The sequence below is a fragment of the Schistocerca americana genome, chromosome 5 (genome assembly GCF_021461395.2).
Source record: "Schistocerca americana isolate TAMUIC-IGC-003095 chromosome 5, iqSchAmer2.1, whole genome shotgun sequence".
NCBI lineage: Eukaryota > Metazoa > Arthropoda > Insecta > Orthoptera > Acrididae > Schistocerca > Schistocerca americana.
This window is the reverse complement of record NC_060123.1, coordinates 180,523,889-180,545,948: the sequence shown is the minus strand read 5'-3', so window position 1 is coordinate 180,545,948 and position 22,060 is coordinate 180,523,889. Positions and strand designations below refer to the sequence as shown.

At 44.1% G+C, this 22,060-nt stretch overlaps 1 protein-coding gene across 1 annotated transcript in view; it reads right to left on the bottom strand.

Moving 5' to 3' along the window:
• Positions 1-22,060, bottom strand: part of LOC124616259 — a 932,810-nt gene that overhangs the window by 43,536 nt on the left and 867,214 nt on the right. Inside the window, exon 16 of the mRNA XM_047144563.1 lies at positions 21,248-21,381. Coding sequence (XP_047000519.1) covers positions 21,248-21,381 — 134 coding nt within the window. The remainder of the gene's footprint in view (positions 1-21,247; positions 21,382-22,060) is intronic.

Sequence of the window (22,060 nt, the reverse complement as noted above, 5' to 3'; positions counted from 1 at the left end):
GACAGGCATCTTATTCGCATGGCTGTAACGGACCGTGCAGCCACGTCTCGATCCCTGAGTCAACAGATGGGGACGTTGGCAAGACAACAACCATCTGCACGAACAGTTCGATGACGTTTGCAGCAACATGGACTATCAGCTCGGAGACCATGGCTGCAGTTACCCTTGACGCTGCATCACAGACAGGAGCGCCTGCGATGGTGTACCCAACGACGAACCTGGGTCACGAATGGCAAAACGTCATTTGTTCGGATGAATTCAGGTTCTGTTTACAGCATCATGATGATCGCATCCGTGTTTGGCGACATTGCGGTGGACGCTCATTAGAAGCGTGTATTCGTCATCGCCATACTGTCGCATCATCCTGCCATTGGTTACACGTCTCGGTCACCTCTTGTTCGCATTGACGGCACTTTGAACAGTGGACGTTACATTTCAGATGTGTTACGACCCGTGGCTCTACCCTTCATTCGATCCCTGCGAAACCCTACATTTTAGCAGGATAATGCACGACCGCACGTTGCAGGTCCTGTACGGGCCTTTCTGGATACAGAAAATGTTCGACTGCAGCCCTGGCCAGCACATTCTCCAGATCTCTCACCAACTGGAAACGTCTGGTCAACGGTGGCCGAGCAACTGGCTCGTCACAATACGCCAGTCACCACTCTTGATGAACTGTGGTATCGTGTTGAAGCTGCATGGACAGCTGTAGCTGTACACACCATCCAAGCTCTGTTTGACTGAATGACCAGGCGTATCAAGGCCGTTATTAAGGACAGAGTTGGTTGTTCTGGGTACTGATTTCTCACGATCTATGCACCCAAATTGCGTGAAAATGTTATCACATGTCAGTTCTAGTATAATATATTTGTCCAATGAATACTCGTTTATTATCTGCATTTCTTCATGGTGTAGCAATTTTAATGGCCGGCAGTGTATAAACGTCAACTGAAAGAAATACGCAATGAGACGAATGAAAATGACAGTTTTGTTCAAAGACAGTGATTACACTGAAGTTACCGCGATTGATGATGGTCCCCTGGACACGGGTCTTAAAAAGCGCTCCCATGCTGCCCACAAGATTGGTAAATAGTTATTGAGGTAATGTGACGCATTCCTCCACCGGCGCAGTCGATAATTGCTGGATGGTCTTTAGTAGGTGTGGACGTGTTGCAGTACACGTCGCCCTGTCGCGCCCAACACGTGTTCGATGGGACTTAAATCGGGGGAACCGGCAGACCAGTCAATTCACCGATTACCCTATCATTCCAAGAGCTCCTCCACTTGTGCTCTTAGATACAGTTGTCTACCACAAAATTGAAATCTGGGCAGACAACGACCCTGGACAGATGCACAAAGGGAAATGAATATAACGGCACAACAGCGTTGACCGGTGGATGTGCCGCATTCGAACATTTGGAGTTCAAAATTGCTCATGCAACCTTACACCGTTCCACAAGACAACACCTGGACCAGCAAATCGACCATGTTCGACTATGTTCCTGGGTTCGTTGCGTGTTGCAACCTCTCTCCATATGAGGGTACGTCCAGAGACACTTTTCAAAACGGTTCAAATGGCTCTGAGCACTATGGGTCTTAACATCTGTGGTCATCAGTCCCCTAGAACTTAGTACTACTTACACTTAACTAACCTAAGAACATCACATACATCCATGATCGACGCAGGATTCGAGCCTGCGACCGTAGCAGTCGCGCGGTTCCGGGCGGAAGCGCCTAGAATCGCTCGGCCACAACGGCCGGCTCACTTTTCAAACTGAATCTGATCTGATCCGAGAAGAGTACACGACCCTACTAATCGTTGGTGGATCACGGGGTCCCAGGTTCGATTCCCAACCGCGTTGTGAATTTTCTCCGCCCGGAGACTGGGTGTTTGTGTTGTCCTCATTATTTCATCATCATCCATGAAAGTGGCAAGATTGGACTGAATGAAGATTGGAAATTTGTACGGGCGCTGATAACCGCGCAGTTGAGCGTCCCGCAGACCCAACATCATCATCGTCATCGTCAACATCATCATCATCATCATCATCATAATCATAATCATCATCATCCTCGTTTGCACACGTCCTACACTCCTAGAACAATCGCTAACGGTGTGTCGATGTGCAAGTGCCAACGGAACAGAACGTCGTGTTCGTAGGCAAAGGGATTACCCCATGTGTCGGCGGTGCCACTGTGAGCTTGACATTGCGTACCTTGCAGTTTTGTTAAACGTCATGTTGGGCACTAATAAAACGCTTCAGCTGTGTTTAGTCCTTTATTACTGGATAACTACCAGTTTCTTGGCACTAAAAGCCACGTCTTCTGGCGAACGTATGACTGAAACATTTGACCGGAAAAGCTTGGAACCAGTTTATCCATCATTCGTTGTCCGTCAGAACAAAACATCATAAATGGCGGTATGTCATAGAATAAAACAGCCGGGTTCCAATATAGTGGATGGGTCCGCGTCTCTGATCTATACGGAATCGCGAACGGGGTTCGTGGTAGTTGGATAAAAAAGATTCCGAGGTTTTCCGGTCTAATATTTTAATTATATGTTCAACTGAAGGTGTGTCGTTTAGTGCCATAAAACCGGTAGTCATCCAATTATAAAGTAATAAATACAACTGAAGCGGTTTATTAATATCTAAGACGACTACTCGTAGCTGTGGCTGCCGTATCTACAAGGTTGTTTGTTAAAAGTGGTTGCAAATACAGCCTCTGTTTGACGTCTTTCCCTTGTTGCCCGCAGCAGAACGTAGAGCTGTTGTGCTGCTGTAGTTGACAGTGGTCGAGCGCCTCCTCTCCAATGGGCAGCAGTGCCTGTGGTCCGGAATGCACCTCACGCACGTGAACTAGTTCTGTAAGCAGTATCAAACTCTTGGGCTACACTCGCCTCACTGGATCCCTCTTCCAGCTTCTCGATGATTCTTCGCTGTGTGAAGTAAGTGAGATGTTGTGTCCCAGGCATGTTTTAATGACGAATACCTCCACAGTGCACCGTAACCGTTCGTTGACTAACACAAACTGTCTTTTCCCGTTGCCTCAACTGTCTCGTGTTGTGGGGTCAGCCCCGTTTGACGCTACGTTCACGCTGGCCTCATACCATGTGGCGTCCAATTCTCTGTGCGCGACCTCTGTCAACATGCTCCATCTCTTTCATTCATTTCCACCTAATAGTTAACATGTGGTGCTACTTTATCCAATCTCGTCCTTAAGTTTTGCAGAGCAGTGTGTTTCTTTCTGAAAGGTCTGACTCTCAATTCCGGAATAGCAACAGCTCTTATTCAGCACATCTAGAAGTACTACATCACTCATCAATATAACAATTGGCGAGGAAATAACTTGGCTGGAAACGTCGGAATTTGAGTCCCTGTTGATAATGTAACACAGAGGAACTGATTTTCCAGCTCTTCTAACTTACTTTGGGCGCATTTGTCCGTTAAAACAGCAAAAAATCTTGGCGAGGGACCAGTCGGTAAGTTCACATATTTTTCACACTTCAAATAAAAGTCATATTTAATAACGGGTAAACAGACGTCCGGGAGAGACCAAGGGAGGCGGGGCAGTAGTTAGCGTACTGGACGCGCATTCGGGAGGACGACAGTTCAAACTCGCATCCGGCCATCCAATTTAGGTTTTTCGTAATTTCCCCAAATGGCTCCAGGCAAATCCCGTTATAGTTCTTTCAAAAGGGCACAGCCGATTTCCTTCCCGGCCCTTGACACAATCAGAGATTGTGCTTCGTCTATAATGACCTAGACGTCGACGGAACGTTAAACTAAATCTTCCCTCCCTTCTACCTCAGGAAGACGCCGGCCGGGGTGGCCGAGCGGTTCTAGGTGCTACAGTCTGGAACGGCGTGACCGCTAAGGTCGCAGGTTCGAATCCTGCCTCGGGCATTGATGCGTGTGATGTCCTTAGGTTAGCTAGGTTTAAGTAGTTCTAAATTCTAGGGTACTGATGACCTCAGAAGTTAAGTTTCATAGTGCTCAGAGGCATTTGAACCTCAGGAAGAAAATGTCTATGTCCAATGGAGTTCAGAAGGAACAAAGACCTAGATAATTACAATACCAGAAGAAAAGATGACGTTCGTTACCCGACATTAACCATGTCTTCCATTCAGAATGGGGGTGCACAGTGTTGCCTCCAAAATTCTTGATGACTTGCACCTTGGTATACAATTGCTGACAAACAGCTAGGTTGAATTTGAAAACGTACTAAAAAAAGTTTTTTCTTGACAGATCCCATTCCATGCTCCTTAGCAATTCTAATGCCAAAGAAATTAAAATACAAAATATCAGTTTATGACACGATGGTAGTGATGTGATGTTCATTATCTTCAGTTGTCTGGGGCGACCGTAAACATATCGTCTTCGGGGCTCAGTTCGAAGCGAGACTCATCACTGAAGACAATTCTACTTCAGTCAAGGAGACTCTGGACGAAGACATGTCTGGAGACATCTAAGACAATGGTAGAATACCGACCTAACTGTCTCCCCATAATGCCCGACACCGAGCGAGGTGGCGCAGTGGTTAGACACTGGACTCGCATTCGGGAGGACGACGGTTCAATCCCGCGTCCGGCCATCCTGATTTAGGTTTTCCGTGATTTCCCTAAATCGCTCCAGACAAATGCCGGGATGGTTCCTATCAAAGGGCACGGCCGACTTCCTTCCCCGTCCTTCCCTAATCCGATGAGACCGATGACCTCGCTGTCTGGTCTCCTTATCCAAAACAACCAACCAACCATAATGCCCGACAACAAGGAGTGATGGCGTGGGGTGGCATTTTTTTTGTCATAGCAGGACCTCTCTGGTTGTCATCCACACCACCCTTGCTGCACAGCGGTACGTCGACGATACTCTACGTCCTGTTTTGCTGCCCTTCGTGGCAATGCATCCTCTGCTTACATACTAACAAGGGAATTCCCGTCTACACACGGCGAGAGCTTCTGCTGCTTGTCTTGGTGCTTCCCGTACCCTACCTCGGCCAGCACTGTCACCGGATTTTTCCCCAATTGAGAACTTTGGAGCATTAGGGTCAGAGTCAAACCAACGCGGGATTTCGACGATCTAACGCGCCAATGGGACAGAATTTGGCACGCTATCCCTCTTGAGCCCATCCAGAAACTTCCAATCAGTACCAAACCGAATAACTGCTTGCATGAAGGTGGACTTACGCATTATTGACTTTGCCAGTTTGCGAAGCTCTTTCTCTTCAATAAATCATCAAGTTTTTCTCCCCTTGTAATCATTTGTTTGTCTGTACATGAACATCACATTTACAGACTTTCGATACATTTGGCTAATTCCTTCGTCCCGGGTCTTTTTTTTATGTCTTGGAGTGTAACTCAGATGCTCCGCCATAGAATTGGCCGAAGCACTTGCTCACACCTAGCCCTTTCATTTTACATATCCTGCTAGGGGTATAGGGGTAGCGCTTTTGATTCATAATCAAAACGTCTTCGGTCTCGAGTCAAATCCCGCCGCTGCTTAAATTTTTGTTAATAATCAGCACTTCCGGCATAAGTAGTGACTCCTCATTCTGCCAACGATCTTGTCAAAGATGAAGAGTTAGAGAATGTGTATGAGGATATTGAAAGGGTAATACAGTACGTAAAATCTAATAGTAATGGGAGACTGGAATGCAGAGTAGAAGAATAGGTTACAGGAGAATACAGGCTTGGGGCAAGGAATGAGACAGGAGAAAGACTAATTGTGTTCTGTAACAAGTTTCAGCAAGTAGTAGCGAATACGCTGTTCAAGAATCACAAGAGGCGGAGGTATACTTGGAAAAGGCCTGCTGATACGGAAAGACTTCAGTTAGAATACATCATGATCAGGCAGAGATTCCGAAATCATATACTCGATTGTAAGGCGTACCCAGGAGCAGACATATACTCAAACGTATACTATATAGTAGTGATGAAGACAAGGCTGAAGTTTGAGACCTTAGTCAGGAAGAATCAATACCCAAAGAATTGGGATACGGAAGTACTAAGAAATGACGAGATACGGTTGAAGTTCTCTAAGCCTATAGCTACAGTAACAAGGAATAGCTCAATACGCAGTACAGTTGAAGAGGAGTGGACATCTCTAAAAAGAGTCATCACAGGAGTTGGGAAGGAAAACATAGGTAGAAAGAAGGTAACTGTGAAGAAACCAAGCGTAACTGAAGAAATACTTCAATTGTTTGATGAAACGAGGAAGTACAAAAAAAGTTCTGGGAAACTCAGGAATAGAGAAATACAAGTCACTGAGGAATGAAATAAATAGGAAGTGCATGAGAGCTAAGTGAGACCAAATGGCTGCAGGAAAAATGAGAAGACATCGAAAAAGAAATGATTGTCGGAAGGAAAGACTCAGCATACAGGAAAGTCAAAACAACCTTCGGTGGCATTAAAAGCAAGGGGTATAACATTAAGAGTGCAACGGAAATTCCACTGTTAAATGCAGAGGAGAGAGCGGATAGGTGGCAACAATACATTGAAAGCCTCTATGAGGGGGAAGATTTGTCTCATGTGATAGAAGAAGAAAAAGGAGTCGATTTTTAACAGATTAGGGGATCCTGTATTAGAATCACGATTTAAAAAAGCTTTGGAGGACTTAAGATCATATAAGGGAGAAGGGATAGATAACATTCCATCAGAATTTCTGAAGTCATTGTGGGGAGTTGCAACAAAACGTCTATTGACGATGGTGTGCAGAATGTATGAATCTGGCGACATATCATCTGACTTTTGGAAAAGTATCATCACACAATTCCGATGACTGCAAGAGGTGACAAGTGCGAGAATCAACCGCACAATCAGCTTAACAGCTCTTGCATCCAAGGTGCTTAGAATAATAACATATAGAAGAACGGAAAAGAAAATTGAGGATGCGCTAGATGATGATCAGTTTGGCTTTAAGAAGGTAAAGGCACGAGAGAGGCAATTCTGACGTTGCGGTTAATAATGGAAGCAAGACTAAAGAAAAATCAAGACACGTTTTTAGGATTTGTCGACCTGGAAAAAGCGTTCGCCAATGTAAAATGGTACAAGATGTTCGAAATTCTGAGAAATGTATGAGTAAGCTACAGGGTGAGACGGGTCATGTACAAAATGTACAACAGCCAAGAAGGAATAATAAGAGTGGACGACCAAGAACGAAGTGCTCGTATTAAAAAGGGTGTAAGACAAGGATGTAGCCTTTCGCACCTACTGTTCAATCTGTACAACGGGGAAGCAATGATAGAAGTAAAAGAAAGGTTCAAGGATCAAGTGAAATGATATCAATGATTCCATTCGCTGATGAAACAGCTATCCTCATTGAAAGTGAAGAAGAATTACATGATCTGCTTAACGGAATGAACAGTCTAATGAATACAAAATATGGTGTGGGAGTAAATCGAAGGAAGACGAAGGTAATGAGAATTAGTAGAAATGAGAACAGCAAGAAACTGAACGTCAGAATTGATGGTCACGAATTACATGAATTTGAGGAATTCTGCTACCTAGGCAGTAAAATAACCAATGACGGACGGAGCAAGGAGGACATTGAAAGCAGTCTAGCAATGGCAGAAAGGGCTTTCCTAGTCAAGAAAACTTTACGAATATCAAATATGTACGTCTAGAGTACAGCATTGTACGGTAGTGAAACATGGACTGTTGGAAAACCGGAACAGAAGAGAATCGAAGCATGTGAGACGTGGTGCCTCAAACGAATGTTGAAAGTTAGATGGAGTGATTAGGTAAGGAATGAGGAGGTTTTGCGCAGAATCGGAGAAGAGGAAAGGAGTATGTGGAAAACACTGATAAGGAGAAGAGATAGGGTGATAGGACATCTGTTAAGACATGAGGGAACGACTTCCATGGTAGTAGAGGGAGCTGTAGAGGGCAAAAACTGTAGAGGAAGACAGAGATTGTAATACATCCAGCAAATAATTGGGGGCGTACGTTGCAAGTGCTACTCTAAGATGAAGAGGTTAGCACAGGAGAAGAATTCGTGTCGAGCCGCATCAAAACAGTCAGAATGCTGATGACCAAAAAGAAAAAAAAAATTATGGTAGTGAACTCAGAAATGCTTTGCAGTTGCTAAATATCTACGGAAACTGATTTTTTTTTTTTTTTTAGTCAACGGTCTTCTGACCTTCTGACTGGTTTCATGCGGTACGCCACGAGTTCCTCTCCTGTGCCAACCTCTTCATTTCAGAGTAGCACTTTCAACCTACGTTCTCAATAATTTGAAGTACGTAGTCCACTCTCTGTCTTCCTCTTCAGCTTTTACCCTCTAGAGCTTCGTCTAGTACAATGGAAATTATTTATCGTGTCTTAAGAGATGCCCAACCATCCAATTCCGTATGCTCGTCAGTTCAAATGGCTCAAATGGCTCTGAGCACTATGCGACTTCTGAGGTCATCAGTCGCCTAGAACTTAGAACTAATTAAACCTAACTAACCTAAGGACATCACACACGTCCATGCCCGAGGCTGGATTCGAACCTGCACCTGTAGCACCTAGAACCGCACGGCCACTCCGGCCGGCAGCTTGTCAGTATTTCCCATATATTCCTTTCCTCGCCGATTCTCCGGAGAACCTCCACATTTCTTACTCATAAGTCCACCCAATTTTCAACACTCGTCTGTAGCATCACATCTCACACCCTACAATTCTCTTCTGTTCCATTTCTCTCACAATTCATGTTTCGCTACCGTACAATGCGCGCTCATTCTCAGAAATTTCTTCCTCAAATTAAGGCGTATGTTTGACACTAGTCGGCTTGTCTTGGCCAGGAACGCAGTTTTTGCCAGTCTGTTCTACTTTTGATGTCCTCCTTGCTCCATCCGTCATTGGTTACTTTGCTGCCTAGGTAGCAGAATTCCTTCAATTCATCTACTTCGCGACCATCTATAGGTGTTAGGTTTCTCGCTGCTCTCATTTCTCCTACTGCTCATTACTTTCGTCTTTCTTCGATTTACTCTCAATCCATATTCTGCGCTCGTTAGATTGTTCATTCCATTCAGCAAATCGTGATATTCTTCTTCACTTTCACTTAGGATAGCTATGCATAAGAAAATATTGTCACTGAAATCCTTTCCCGTTGGCTGTTAATCCCACTTTCCAACCTCCTATTATTTCCATCATTGTTCTTTCGATGTATAAATTGAGCTTACAGGCGAAAGATTACGTCCAGTCTTGCACCCCTTTTAACCCGAGATCTCCGTTCTTGGTATCCCACCCTTATTTTTCCCTCTTACCTCTTGTGCATGTTGTATATTATCCGTCTCTCCTTATAGCTCACCCCAATTTTTCTCGGAAATTCGAACATATTGCACTATTTGACAATGTGGAGCGCTTTTTACAATTAACGTGTGTTGATTTTTTGTCGGCTCTTGCAGTCTACGGAAAGTGAACTCATCCCCCCCCCCCCATTTCTCTCTGTCCATCTCATCCTCCCCCTCTCTTTGTCCAATTTCGCTCTCTGTGCATCACCTCCTCACCCTCCCCATGTCCATTAATTCTCCCCCCCCCCCTCTTACTCCTCTCTCTGCCACTGAGCCATGTTTATTTTTGTTGCAAACAAAACCATGATTGGGAAGTGTAGTCGCTTGAACTCCACGATGAACACCTCTCCAGCTGCTGGATCTGTGACAATGATTATGTTCCGTATAGCTTTAATCTGAAGTGGGTAGGTTTGCAGTGTCTCAGACGATTCAAGTTCCGTCGTAGTACTGAATCATAAGCCAGTGAGCCATACATGCAACTTCCCTGTTTTCTGTTGAAACCAACAAACAACAAATTGTTGTGAATATAATATTTGTTTGAAAATATAGGGAGAATCAATATGTATGGAAGAAATAAACTGTCTAATGGTTGTGTGTCTCCCTATCATACGTAGCAGCAAGTGACGGCTAGAAGGAAACCTAAAGCGCAAATGTTCGCAGAACAGCACGCAATTTTCTTAATCGCATGTGGTTTTAACACGAGTGTTGGCCAGAAAGTAAGTTCCGATCGGTCGCGAAATGGAAACCAGTAGGAAAATTCGGTAAAGTTTGCACAGATGTGTTGGGCAGTGTCTCTAGTACCCCCGTCGATCGTGTCGTAGGAGAGCCTGGTTAGAGATTTCCCCTGTGTCATGCAGCCCACATAACACAACTGTCGAGCAGTTCCTTCATGCCAATCCTCGGCAGTACACTGCAGGGGCAATGAAGACGCTCCTGCAGCGATTCCAATTAGAAGTGTTTGATCACCCACAATACAGTCCGTAATTGACTCCCCCTGAATCTCATCTCTGCTCACAAGAACCGCTTACTATGAAGACAAAATTCTTCCACAGACAACGAGCTGCAGACCACTTCAGAAAGTACAGGCTGCTGCTTTCTATGACGAGGATATTTGAAAGTCGATACACTACAACACGCGAAGTTGGAGCGGCGACTATGTGGAGAAGTATGTGGAAGGTATACCTAACTGTTGCAAATAAAACGTTTCTGGTTTTCACTGTGGTTTCCATTTCGTAACCGATCGGAACTTACTTTCTGGGGACAACACTCGTAGAATCCCTGTCCGCCCGATTATTTATTGGGGTATCACGTAAAAATGTGACGTGAGTCGGTCATCAGCTTCCTGAGATTTTTGGTAACAAGGGTTTCCCCTTTCTATATTATATTTATCTATTATGTATACAAGAAGTATGTAGTGTATGTTCTTTGGAGCGTCGTCTAAAAATTTGATTTATGCAGCCTAGAACTTTTAGAGATTTTCGGTGACAAAGTTTTCGCTTTACACTGAGGTGACAAAAGTCATGAGACAGCGATATTCCCATTTACACATGACGGCAGTATCGCGTACACAAGGCATAAAAGGGCAGTGCACTGTCGCACGTGTCATTTGTGCTGAGGTGGTTCATGTGAAAAGGTTTCCGGCGCGGTTATGGCTGCACGGCGAGAATTAACAGACTTTGAACGCGAAATGGTACATGTAGCTAGACGAATTGGAAATTCCATTTCGGAAATCGTTAGGGAATTCGATATTGCGAGATCCACAGTGTCTAGAGCGTGCCGAGAATACCAAATTTGAGGTATTACCTCTAGCCACGGACAACGCCGTTGGTGGCGGCCTTCACTTAACGACCGAAAGCAGCACCGTTTGCGAGAGTTATCAACGCTAACAAACAAATAACACTGATTCAAATAACCACAGAAATACATGTTTGACGTTGGTCGAACGTATCCGGTAGGACAGTGCGGCGAAATCTGGCGTTAATGGGCTGTGGCAACAGGCTACAGATGCGATTTCCTTTTCTTCGCCTGCAGCGCTTCTCCTGGGCTCGTGACCAGACCAGATTTACCCTACAGTCCTGGAAAACCGCGGCCATGTCGCGATTTCATTTGGTAACAGCTGATGATAGGGATCTAGTATGGGAGGAACCCTGCGAAGGCATAGAACCAAGTTGTCAGGAAAGGACTGTGCAAGCTGGTGTTGGCTCCGTAACGGTGTGGGCTGTGTTTACATGGAGTGGAGTGGGTCTTCCGTTCCAACTCAGCCGATCGTTGACCGTATATGGTTATGTTTGTTACTTGGAGACCATTTTCAGCCATTCAATGACTTCGTGTTCCCATACGACAATTACATATTTATGGATGATAGTGCACTTCATGGAGCCACAAATGTTCGCGATAGATTTGACGAACATTCTGGACAGTTCGAGTGAATGGTTTGACAACCCAGAATACCCGATATGAATCCCATCGAACATTTAAGGAATATAATAGAGAGGTCAGTTTGTGAACAGAATCCTGTACCGGCAACGTTTCCACAATTTTGGACGGCTGTAGAGGCATCGTGGCTCGGTATTTCTGCTGAGGGCTTCCAACGACCTGTTGAGTGAGTACCACGTCGAGAAGCTGCACTACGCTGCACAAAACGACTTCCGACACGATATTAGACGGTGTCCCGTAACATTTATCTACTCAGTGTTTACATAGCTTAGAGAAACGTGTAAAAATTTTGATGTAAATCCTTTAGATACTTTTCGAGATTTGTGGTAACAACGTTAAACAACAACTTGGCTTGATATTGCGTAGTACTATTCTGACACTCCACTCTTTCTCTCTTTCGTCAGACATTAGCATAAACACCCTGTGAGTGCGTTAGCGTCTATAGAATAAAAGACTGGGGTAAGGAGTGGACCTTTATTCTATGACAGAGCACAACGGTGTTTAAGCTGCAAACAAACTGTTTTTAATTCAGAATTATTATCAAGGAAATACACGAATTTATATAGGTTGTAGTGTGACAATGATAGGGCAGTTGTCAAGATAACACATTTTGTCCTGATGAATCGAAATAACTCTAAACACAACAATATCAAATTTTTAACCAGAAGGTTCTTCACAAAATTATTCCTACTACTACATCGTGAAGTTGACCAATATTACGACAAATTATCCGATTCCGGTTCTGTGTTTGGTACTATTTAGGATGACAATCTAGTCTATGGAGGATGGTTAGTTTTTGTGGCAAGCTGAGAAAAATATTACTCAAGGTTGCTCGAGTTCACAGGGGACACAAGCTGGTGAACCAACAAGTTTATGCCTCTGCACGCGGTATTTACCTTAGCTGCGATGAGCTGTTGGCTGCATGGCTACTCTTGTCCTCTGAAAGTCCTATGAAAGCTAATCAAAACCTTTAAAGATTATATCAGCAGAAACTCTTCTATGAAACTCTCCTATAAAACATGCACTCATCCCTAGTCTTGAAATATGGCGATATGCACGTGCGTGGATAGAATAGCGTGCATATTACAATGCCCTCTCAGTTCTCACAAGAACAATTGACTATGTGGCTGTTTCGTTTCCCCGCTGTTGGAGCTCAACGACGCTACAGCTAATATCTAACTGAATGCCAGCTGAAGTGAATGCAGTGTTCGCTGAACATTCCTCCTTTGTGTCATAGAGTGCGTGAGGCGCCCTGTTCTGCAGTTAACGCTGGTTCAGAAGAGAGTCCTCGAAATTTTCGGTCTTGTGGTCTGTCGTAGCAAAACCGTCGCCCACCTGGATCCTTTCGTGCTCCAAGTCACGGCTTTTTCCGACCAATAGGAACGTTCCTTGTACTTTGTGAAAACTATCTCTGCCAATCGCAAAGGGCCTACCTCCAAACTGTGTCAAAATTTCGGCACTTTACTCCTTCCTAGTCCATGTCAACCAATCGGACATTTTGTGCTCGCTCCATATGCCTAAAAGTTACATGCATACATCATGAGTGAACCACGCGCAGTTTACGTGATCGACTGCGTCACTGGTTTGTTCGTATCCATCTGGAATTCTCCAACGCAATTTTATACAGATTCTCTCTGTACCACGCCACCTGCTCCCTAACTGCCCTATTCGATGAGTCACCTAGCTTGTTGGTTGTCCATCGCCCTGGGTCCCTTTAAGAGCATTCCATTGTACTCAGGCCGTGACATCACAACTCGCGACCGCTCCCAAACTATGACATTTCCTCCAGCAGCTTTTTCCTTCTCTTGCTCGTTGACATGCAGGATTTAGGTTCCGTGTGTTAATACCGTCGACTGAGTGTCATCCCTTTATATTGCATACTATACATTTTAGTTGGCAAATCTGCTCATTTTCTCTGAAGTTTGTCAGTTGACATATTCACCTTCCTGTTACGATGTATAAAATCTCTCATGGAATCTGCGAAATTGATATTCATTTAATCTGTCACCTTACACTACTTATTATCTGATGTTAGTAGCATATTGCAGGGGGATGACTGATCTGGATAAAAGGAGGTACATGATTCGCTTATCTTCACATCAAAATGATTTCCAATGCAATCTTTGATTATTTTAACATGCCGAAAGACTGACCGATTTTACAATTTTTTTTCCTTCTCATCCTGTTGTGGGAACATCCTCCAATCATCATCGTAATAAACATTTATATTCAAAATTCAGGACACGTTTTGGACTAACGAATGCCCACGATCAGGTGCAATTAGTCACGTGCTGTGACCGCAAGTACTGCTAGACAGGTAGTCTGGAGGCGACCACCGCAAGCGATCGCAGAACACGAAATCAACCGTGAGTTTCAAAAATAAAAGCTTTACAACTGAAGCGGTGTCTTCCATGTCTACTTGTGATTTTCATTTTTTTCTATTTTCCGCTATTTATTTTTCATTCCAAAGTCATTTCATCCTCAGGTGCAGTTCTCTGGTCGTTTCAGCCCTGCTACGTTCATCGAATAGTTTCCTTAATTGAGCGGTGGTTATTTTCCACATATCCTGTTTGATAAAACAAAGTATTGCGATGCGACGCGGTTCTAACAATACAGGACTCTATGCAGCCGCCCATACCATTGCTCAGCATCTGTTTGAGGTGATTGGCAAGTAATACGAGCCTATCCGTCCCTATTTAGAAAAATCTTAGAAAAAACCTTGAAATGTAGTAATAAGCCGGCCGCGGTGGCCGAGCGGTTCTAGGCGCTTCAGTCCGGAACCGCGCTGCTGCTACGGTCGCAGGTTCGAATCCTGCCTCGGGCATGGGTGTGTGTGATGTCCTTAGGTTAGTTAGGTTTAATTAGTTCTAAGTCTAGGGGACTGATGACGTCAGATGTTAAGTCCAATAGTGCTTAGAGCCATTTTTTGTTGTAATAGCAAACAGCAACCATAGAATTCAGAAGGTAAACCATGCACAAAGATTAGACTTCAACCATTCCATGGTACCCAAAACCCAGGTCTCAAATTAATTGCACCTTTCTGTGAATGCATCAAACTCTCACAGGCATGTGTAGTTAATAAATATGGAAATTTTCTATATTGTAGCTACATTCACGGTAGTTTTATTTGACAAACTAGTCGTCCAAACTCTTTATCAGCTTTTTTGTGGGGTAATTTGTGTTGGAAGAGCAAGATTTTTATAAATAATGTAATCACAGGAAAATCTGAAAACTACAGATTATACATTTTCCTATGAAGTTTCCATGCCAAGAGGTCTGTATACTCATTTGACATATCGAATGTCTCACTGTAGTATCTTGAAACACACTTTTCCATGAACATATTATAAGAAGTAATATATTTTTAATAATTTGTGTCTCATTTTAGACGAATTTCTATCATTAAGATGTATTTTTGTTAGAAAAATAATTTGATTTTTAAAGTCCATGAATATTACTACAGTAATGAAATGCGATCTGAAATAGTTGCGTCTGAATCCGTATTGTGATCAACTTTCGTCTTTGTGCTTGTTCATTTTGTATCCTCAGTTCCAGTACAGAGTGCCCACATTTTCTTGGCTCCTGGTCTCTTTAGTACTGAGTCGGTAGGGTCACTAGAAAACTGCTCATATGGATTGTGGTATGAAGTTAGAGACATTTTAACTTTCTGTACTGCATATCATCACTCGTTTCCCCCCGGGACGGAATTAGTGTACCCCTGCTGTCTGCGTCTAGTTTAATTCATGGAATAGAGCGAACGTGTTCAGATGTCTGTGATTCGTGTAACTGAGGCGGAATGTGGGGACCAGCCCGGTATTCGCTTAGCGGGATGTGGAAAACCGACTAAAAACCACATCCAGGCCGGCCAGCACACCGACCGACGTCGGTAATGCGCCGGGCGGATTCGATCCGGGGCTGGTGCGCCTACCCGAGTCCAGGAAGCAGCGCATTAGCGCTCTTTTTTTTTTTTTCCAGCAAGTGACTCTGGTTCACACTGAATTCGGCGCACTGCCGGCGCCGTGTCGATAAGTGGACTAGTAGTTTTGGATGCAGATAACAGACGGCCTTGTCGTGAAAGCTATGGCGTACAGCGTATCTCGGAGTGCAATGTATTAAGAGAGCGGTGACCAAGTTATTGTTTGATGTGAACCTTGCCTACGTCTTCTGTGTCAGACGAACCAGCAATGATGTTTCAGCAAATGGCACATTCATTTTCTTCTGAATATCGAGTGAATTAAATTGCTACAATTAGAATGTACCGTATATGTGAAGAATAGTATCGTAATCTTCCTTTTTCGCATCTCTGCTCTTATGAAACCATGTAACAATGGTAAAGATTCTTCCAGGGAGACCAGTACATTGTGTAAGTCTAATACCGTTTGCACGATTTTTCCTGTTTCATGCTCCCCGCGGCAGGGTCTGCCCATGCGAACAGTGAAGGTAGCAAGTAGTATATCTGCACAAGTGGGAGTGGGAAGGCAGCTGCAGGCCCTAGTCGAGAACTAGAGGCCACCAATTGGCCCCCCGGTCGCAGAGTGCCAAGTCCTCAGCGTTGAGCACAGAACCGTGGATATTAGCATGTAAGTCCACAGGAGAAGACGTTAAGATCCATTAAACTTGTGTATCAGTAGACACTAAGACGACGAACTGTTGTATGTCCCTCCTCATAGACGAACGCGTGCACACTATGATATCGCTAGCTGTAAATGAGGAACATTTGTGCGGGCTTGCCCTGTACCAGTTAGTTTACTTATTCGTATGGTGATTTTATACAATATACAGTTGATAAAAGACAAGTGATTTTATACAATATACATATGATGTAAGACAAGATTAAACCGTAAAGTCCGTGGTTTTCAACCAATTAATTAAGCTGCGTGTGAGAGTGAACGAGTCGTCGGGAATTACCGGTTATGAATGTAGTGGACAGCGTTAGACTAGATGTTCAATTGTCTGCTCTCCTTGATTACATTCACACATTGGTGAACTGATCCAGCCTCATTTGTAGCAGAAGTAACTACAACAACCATGTCCGGTCCTTAACCTGTTGAGGCGGCATCAGAGGTTCCTTGGTAGGTCAAAACCTATTGGCTTCTTTGTGGGATCAAGGTTCAAATGGCTCTGAGCACTATGGGACTTACCTTCTGAGGTCATCAATCCCCTAGAACTTAGAACTACTTAAACCTAACTAACCTAAAGACATCACACACATCCATTCCCGAGGCAGGATTCGAACCTGCGACCGTAGCGGTTAAGTTTATGAACAACAACCAGCTGAATATACAGGATGCTTATAGTTAAACTTTCAGTACTTGAGAGGGCCTCCATGAAAAACGCGCGATCGTAGGACAATGAAACTTTGTGGAAACATTAGAAGGACATGCTGCAGAGAAATAAGAAGTATGCCGTTGAAATAAACACATTTTTGATTTCCACATTTTAAATTTACACATGAGAGGGTAACGTTTGTTAATTGCGTACCATTTTTACGATCCAGGTCATAAACCTTGCTCAAAGTGGCGATCATCTGCAACAATGACAGCCTGAAACCACACTAGAAACACCATTTCACAATTGTTGGCAGCACTCTTCGAACGGTGGACCAGGGAATGTTCAGCTGTCGTGACGCAGCTCGTGCACTGCTTCAAGATCGCACGTCGTATCCAGCATTCTCAGCCACGACGACAGTAACTTCTTTAACAATTTGTGACGCAGCTGACCACTGGCCTATCCCAAAGCAGTTCCCAAATCGCGAGTTAATCCGAACTTCTGAATGATGTACTTCAGTCCAGTGCGGAAGGAGAACTTTTTATTCGTTTAATGCGCAAATAGATTTACGAGTAAAGCCCTGCTCACCTTGTCCACACCCTTGTTGAAAAAAGGAAGATCAGGTTTAACGTCCCGTCGACATCAAGATCATTAGAGACGGAGCACAAGCTCGAATTGTGTCAAGGATGGGGAAGGGAATCAGCGGTGCCCTTTTAAACAAACCATCCCGGCATTTGCCTGGAGCTATTTAGGAATACGAGGTGCCAGAATAAAGTAATGAGACGGATGTGAAATAATGTTGCTTACCTTTTTAGTCTAGTTAAGTGTTGTCATGTTCAAAGTAATTCCATTGTTATTGAACACCCTTTTTCCAGCGCTTCTCCCATTGATGGTAACATTTCTGGAACTCATCTTCTGTAATATCCTCCAAAACCCTCGTCACAGCTTTTTGGACATCTTGTGTTGTTTGAAAATGGTGTCGCTTGACCTCCGTTTTGACTCTTGGAAATAGAAAAAAGTCGCACTTAGCGATATCTGGTGAATAAGGTGACTGTGGTAGTACTGAAATTTGTTTTGAAGTTAAAAATTGCAGTATTGACAGAGCAGTATGGGATGTCACATTATAGTGATGCAGAATCCAATTATCAGCAATGTTGGCACCGACACGAAGAACTCTTTTACGAAGTCTTTCTAAAATTTCTTTGTAGTAATATTGGTGAAGTGTTTGTCCAGGAGGCACCCACTCTTTATTCCCTTGGAATCAAAGAAGCACACAACCATGCATTTCACTTTTGACATGCGAGCTTTTTATGGTCTGGATGATCCCTTTGAGCACCATTGCGAACGCCGGCCGAAGTGGCCGTACGGTTCTCGGCGCTTCAGTCTGGAACCGCGCAACCGCTACGGTCGCAGGTTCGAATTTTGCCTCGGACATGGATGTGTATGATGTCCTTAGGTTAGTTAGGTTTAACTAGTTCTAAGTTCTAGGGGACTAATGACCTCAGAAGTTGAGTCCCATAGTGCTCAGAGCCATTTGAACCATTTTGAACCATTGCGAACTTCGGCGTTTTGTCTCTGGATCATATTGAAAAAGACAACTTTCATCACCAGTGATAACACGGCTCAACAATTCTGGACTGCATTCCATTTGCTCTAGCAGATTTTTCCGTGTTTCTCGCTGTTGTGGTGTGTGAGTTTTGGGGACCATTTTTGCACTAATCTTTCCCATACCAAGATCTTCAGTTATTATTAGACGAACCGTTTCTCTATTGACGTTCAGTTTTTCTGAAATCATTTTCACGGATAATCTTAAGTCAGATCGTACTAGTTCAGGCACCCTGGCCAAGTTGACATCCATCCGTGAGGTTGATGGTGGTCCACTGCGGTCTTCATCTTCAATATTCGTTCTGCCGTCACTAAACATTTTATGCCAACGAAAAAGTTGAGCTCTTGACACATCCTCCTCTCCAAAAGCCTTCTGAAGCTTACTGTAAGTGGTCGTCGCATTTTCATCTAATGTAACGCAAAAAGAAATGGCATACCGTTGCGCAATATTATGCAGTTCCACTTCTGTGACGAGAGATACAAACACGTGTTAACTTATTACTGAGCAGTTGCATCGATGTGCCGGTTGGACTAGAATCAGCTTATAGACCAAGGTCAAAGGTATTGTGCCTATGCAAGCCTGCAGGTTTGCCACATCTTGCAAAGAAAATCAGTCTCATTACGTTATTGTCGCACCGTGTATCATGGAAAACCTAAGTCTGGATGGCCGGACGCGGGTTTGAACCGTCGTCCTGCCGAATGCGAGTCCATTTTTCTCGGACCAGACCCAGGTTGAGTGTTTGGAACTCCCATGCACACTGATCCTTGTGGTTCAGCCCTACTTGGCAGTTCCAGTGCCGGCACCTAACGACAGGTCAAGACACTAACACTACTAACAGTGCAAACCTTGCAGCGTATAGTCTGAACAGGATTCCTTTAAAATTATGTACTCCTACGTAAATGATTTTCCCTCTACACTGGCTTAAGCAGCGAAAATTTAAGAATAACCAACCTGTCCCGTAATTATAATATTATTACAATAGGTCATTCCGTTCATTCATTTACATTTCTGGAGATGCTTACCTCAATCGGTAAAACGGAACTCTACAGGATCACTTCGTTGTCGTCCGTTTGCCTGTCTGTGTACCTGTTCGACTGTTCAGAACTATTTCTCTCTCGAACGCGTATCCAAGTTGAAATTCATGTCAAGTATTAAGGTCTTCAGTCCATTGGCAGTGTAAAAAAGGGGAGCTTATAAGTCAGTGGAATCAAATATAAGGCCGTTTATGTTACACATTTTCACACTTGCCTACTCACTCATCGAACCTACAGGATACTTAACGTTAATCTAGAATCACGAAATTTGCCAAGAAGCAAGGTTTTACCAGGTAAGGAAAAATTTCGGAAATTGTTAATTTGTAATCACATCACAGGCAAAAATGTCGTCATTTGTTATCCGATTGACTGTCTGCTCCTCTGTGTTTTAAGAGCTCTTTTTCTCAGGAACGGGTAGTTCGGAATGTATGTCAAATGCTGAGCTCTACGGTCTTACGGCGCTGCAGTAAACGTTAGCTTCTAAATCAATGCAGTCAAAGGATACCGCTATTTGTGTCAAATATTCTGATACTCGCAAACCCACTCACTTTCCGTTGGTGTAGGAAAATTAAATTTGGTAAGAAGAAAGACTTCACTGTACAAGTAAAGTAAAAAAATCGTAAAATCGTTAATATGTAAAATATTTCTTCTGTCATTTATTATCTGGTTTCAAACTCGAAATTAAAAATATTTACTATAGAAAACAGTCTTGATCACAAATTATTTATTACGGTGACCGGTTTCGACCACAACTGTGGTATTCCCGGCGGGGTCAGGGATTTTCTCTGCCTCGTGATGGCTGGGTGTTGTGTGCTGTCCTTAGGTTAGTTAGGTTTAAGTAGTTCTAAGTTCTAGGGGACTTATGACCACAGCAGTTGAGTCCCATAGTGCTCAGAGCCATTTGAACCATTTTGAACCACAACTGTGGTCATCTTCAGACCAGTGAGTAAGAATCTCCTACGGTGGTAAATCACTGAAGATGACCACAGTCGTGGTCGAAACCGGTCACCGTAATAAATAATTTGTGATCAAGACTGTTTTTATAGTAAATATTTGTAACAACATTGATCACTGCATACTCCCATAATGTATTCAAATCGAGATTAAAACACTCTCGAAAGTCTTGGAATACCTGGGACCAATATCTTGCCAATATTAATGTCGATAGCACGCGAAATCGTCGATATCTTTGGTACGGAGCCCTCAGTTCTAGTACTACCCGCACCCGGCCGATTTTTTTCTTTTACGGGGCATCACAGCGCACGTGTTATACCTCTGCGACGTGAAACTGCTCATCGACGCATTTATCGTGGATACGATCTAAGGAACACACAGCTAGACTAAACAGAGCTACATTGACTACAAACACAGCTGGAAAGGATCCTGTGTTGCAGAAACTGCAGCTAACAGTTGGAAGCCGTGCCTCTCATAGGGCGCTGTTGTAGGGCTGTTGAGTCGGCCACCCCCTCTGTGACTTCTGCAAGTCGTGCTCCCAGCAGCAGGCGGCGGACGCGTGGAGAGGTCACACGTGCAGGTCGTGCGCTCTCCAGGCAGTCGCGAAGGGCCGCTGCTCATTAGTGTTGTGCAGCAAGTAGTTGCCGCTGCAGCCGCTGCTGCTGCCGCTGCTACTCACGCTATCTTTGTGATGCGGTCGGTGACGCTGTTCACGGCGTACAGCACGCCGCACACGACGAACATCTCGCCCACTTCGTGGTGGTTCACGCTGATGTTCCACATGTACTGCTTCTGCATCGTCGACGTGTCCACCTGCCGCAACGAAATAAAGACAAAACAGGATTATGTACTGCCGCAGCATCGGGGCACAGGGGGCTGGGCTATTAGGCAGTCAAGCCTATTTTTGAAACTTCCTGGCAGTGTGCCGGATCGAGACTCAAACTCGGGACCTTTGCCTTTCTCGGACAAGTGCTCTACCAACTGAGCTACGACTCACGACCCGTCCTCATAGCTTCATTTCTGCCAGTACCTCGTCTTCTACCTTCCAAACTTCACAGAAGCGAACCTTGCAGAACTAGCACTCCTGGAAGAAAGAATATTCCGGAGACATGGCTTAGCCATAGTCTGGGGTATATTTCCAGAGTGAGATTTTCACTCTGCAGCGGGGTGTGCGCCGATACGAAACTTCCTGGCAGATTAAAACTGTATGCGGAACCGAGACTCGAACTTACCTTTCGCGGGCAGAGCTCTACCAAATATAATATAACAATAAGTCCCTCTTACAGAATGCAACAATAAGACATTAAAATACAGTAAACAAATCGAATGCTTACTATGCAAACAAAGCACTGCCCTCACCAACCATGGCCCAGCTGAAAGGACGAGATAAAAGAAAGGAAGATATTTAAAAAAATCCGTGGCCTCTTATTCCATAACAACAAACTAGTCCGAAACAAAAATGAAACCTTTAGCAAATTACCGGAAAAGTCTG